The sequence below is a fragment of the Stegastes partitus genome, unplaced genomic scaffold (assembly GCF_000690725.1).
Source record: "Stegastes partitus isolate 25-593 unplaced genomic scaffold, Stegastes_partitus-1.0.2 Scaffold2435, whole genome shotgun sequence".
Lineage (NCBI taxonomy): Eukaryota > Metazoa > Chordata > Actinopteri > Pomacentridae > Stegastes > Stegastes partitus.
The window spans coordinates 31,540-33,799 of NW_007580166.1; the positions used below are offsets into that span (position 1 = coordinate 31,540).

The 2,260-nt window shown below is 36.4% G+C and overlaps 1 protein-coding gene across 1 annotated transcript; it reads left to right on the top strand.

The window, feature by feature from the left end:
• Positions 1–520: 520 nt before the first annotated feature.
• LOC103375013 (signal-regulatory protein beta-2-like) lies at positions 521–2,258 on the top strand (the record flags this gene model as incomplete). Its single annotated transcript, XM_008305199.1, has 6 exons — positions 521–573; positions 682–1,011; positions 1,162–1,524; positions 1,625–1,747; positions 2,088–2,146; positions 2,250–2,258. Coding segments are annotated over exons 1-6 (927 nt in total), but the record flags the coding sequence as incomplete, so codon positions are not given.
• Positions 2,259–2,260: the final 2 nt, after the last annotated feature.

Sequence of the window (2,260 nt, forward strand, 5' to 3'; positions counted from 1 at the left end):
ACTGAGGTTTGCCCTCAAAACTGTGCTGCTCCCTTCTCCCTGAGAACAAAATGTAATATCAGTTCTCGTCCCCATAAAGTAACATGAAATTATTAATATTATTAAATTCTGTACCTAATGTTAACATTACACCTAAACCAGATATTTTTCTAATATTGATTGATGTTTTTTTAGTGACCATAATTATATGTTCCCATTCACAAATTAAAATTCTTCAATGTTTGCATATTTTCATGTTGCTGTATCCAATCAAAATAGGATTTAAATACAACATCTCCCCTGAAAGACCTTCTGTATTTACTGTAAGTGTCAGCCCACAACCACGCCAATGACACCGTTAAATTGTTGTGCTGGTGTTGTTTCATGTTAGGTTGGAAAGTTTGGGTTGATCTTTTTCCACTGTGGTAGTAACATGAGACCCAACAGGCCAATCAGATTGCTCTGAAATGGTTCCCTCCCATTTGATACGATGACATTAAGGCAAAGCATCTTAAATCGCAACGAAACCTTCTGCAGTGGAGAAATACAAAATGCTTATCGGATTTTATTTACTGCTGATGCTCTCAGTTGGACGTAAGTATTTGTAGAAAGATCAGATTCTTTACAGATATGTTTCATGAATATTATCATCTTCTGATTGTAATAGAGGAGGTAAAGACATTTTTATTGTTTATTTTTCAGGATCCACAGATGATCAGACCTTTGTGACAACAACTGCTAGAGTTGGAGAAAATGTGACTCTAACATGTTCCCATGACAAATCAAAACAGGCTTATGCCCTTTTCTGGATCAGGCTTGTTGCTGGAAACTTACCTGAGTTCTTTGGGAAAACATATAACTTCAAATATAATGATGAAAACCGGATTTCTCGCATTCAAACAAAACATGAGCCTGGAACATTTGTTCTTCAAATCACAGAAACAACACAAAGTGATACTGCATTTTACTACTGTTTTAAATCACAGAAATGTAACATTGCTTTTTTGAAAGGAATCTTTCTGAGAATTGAAGGTAAATAACAGTTTTTATCCAGTATTATACAGTTATACTTAGTTATTTATTTTAACTTCATGTGAATATGTATTTTTGAGCTTAATATTTTGCCTATAATCCATTTATGTTTTTATAAATAATATTAAAATTGTATCTTAACTGTCCCAGAACCAGAACCTGACATCACTGCTGTCATTCAACACTCTCCATCTGATCCGGTCCGTCCAGGAGACTCAGTGACTCTGCAGTGTTCAGTCCTCTCTGACTCTAAGAAGAAAACATGTCCAGAACAACAACACAGTGTGTTCTGGTTCAAAGTTGGATCAGATCAATCTCATCCCAGTTTAGTTTATTCTCAAACTAACAGTGGAGATGAATGTGAGAAGAGTCCTGAGGCTCAATCTCCTCACAGTTGTGTCTACAGCTTCCTCAAGGACAACGTCAGCTCGTCTGATGCTGGGACTTATTACTGCGCTCTGGCTGCTTGTGGAAAGGTAGTTTTTGGAAATGGAACAAAACTGGACATTGAAGGTAAGTGTGCCATATTTTTATATAATGGAGAGATTATTGACTTTTCTGAAACTACAACTTCATTTTGCTGCTTATTTATTTCTTTATTTTGTTGTTTCAGGTGTCAACACACATGATTCACAGAAAGTCGACACATTTCTCTTTGTGTTATGTGCTGCTTTGGCTACAAGTCTGATTGTTATTGTCTTCCTTGTTTGTGCCATCAGGAAAAATTCTTGCAAAGGTGAGAGTAGTTACTCATCTTTTAAACTTTGCATTGCACAAGCTCACTTCATTTAATGCATTTAATTTTAATGCAGTTTTCATTTAAATTTAAAGTGTTAGTGCAAAGGCAACTCCACGTTTAGTTAAGAACAAATTTATTTAGCCCCTGCCATGTTCAACTACACCGTGATTCCCCGCCGGCAACCTAGTTATTCACCCCCCCTATAACATGTGCAACAGGGGTACTGGAGCCCCCTAGTGGAATGGCATGCAACATGTACATACAACAAAAGAATAACATAAAGTATCATTAATATTAAACATTGTAAAATTCTTCATATTTTTTTTATATTGCGCAGCTTCTGTTGCTCTTCAACCAAATGCTGAGACAGTCAGTGACCTCCAGCAAAATCAGCAGGTAAGAAATTCAGAGATGCAGCTGGAAAAGTCAACAGCAATACTTACCTGTTTCCATGTCCATGATTAAAGTTCTTTCTCTTGTTTTCACCTTTGCCCCTCAGAGAAATCAGGA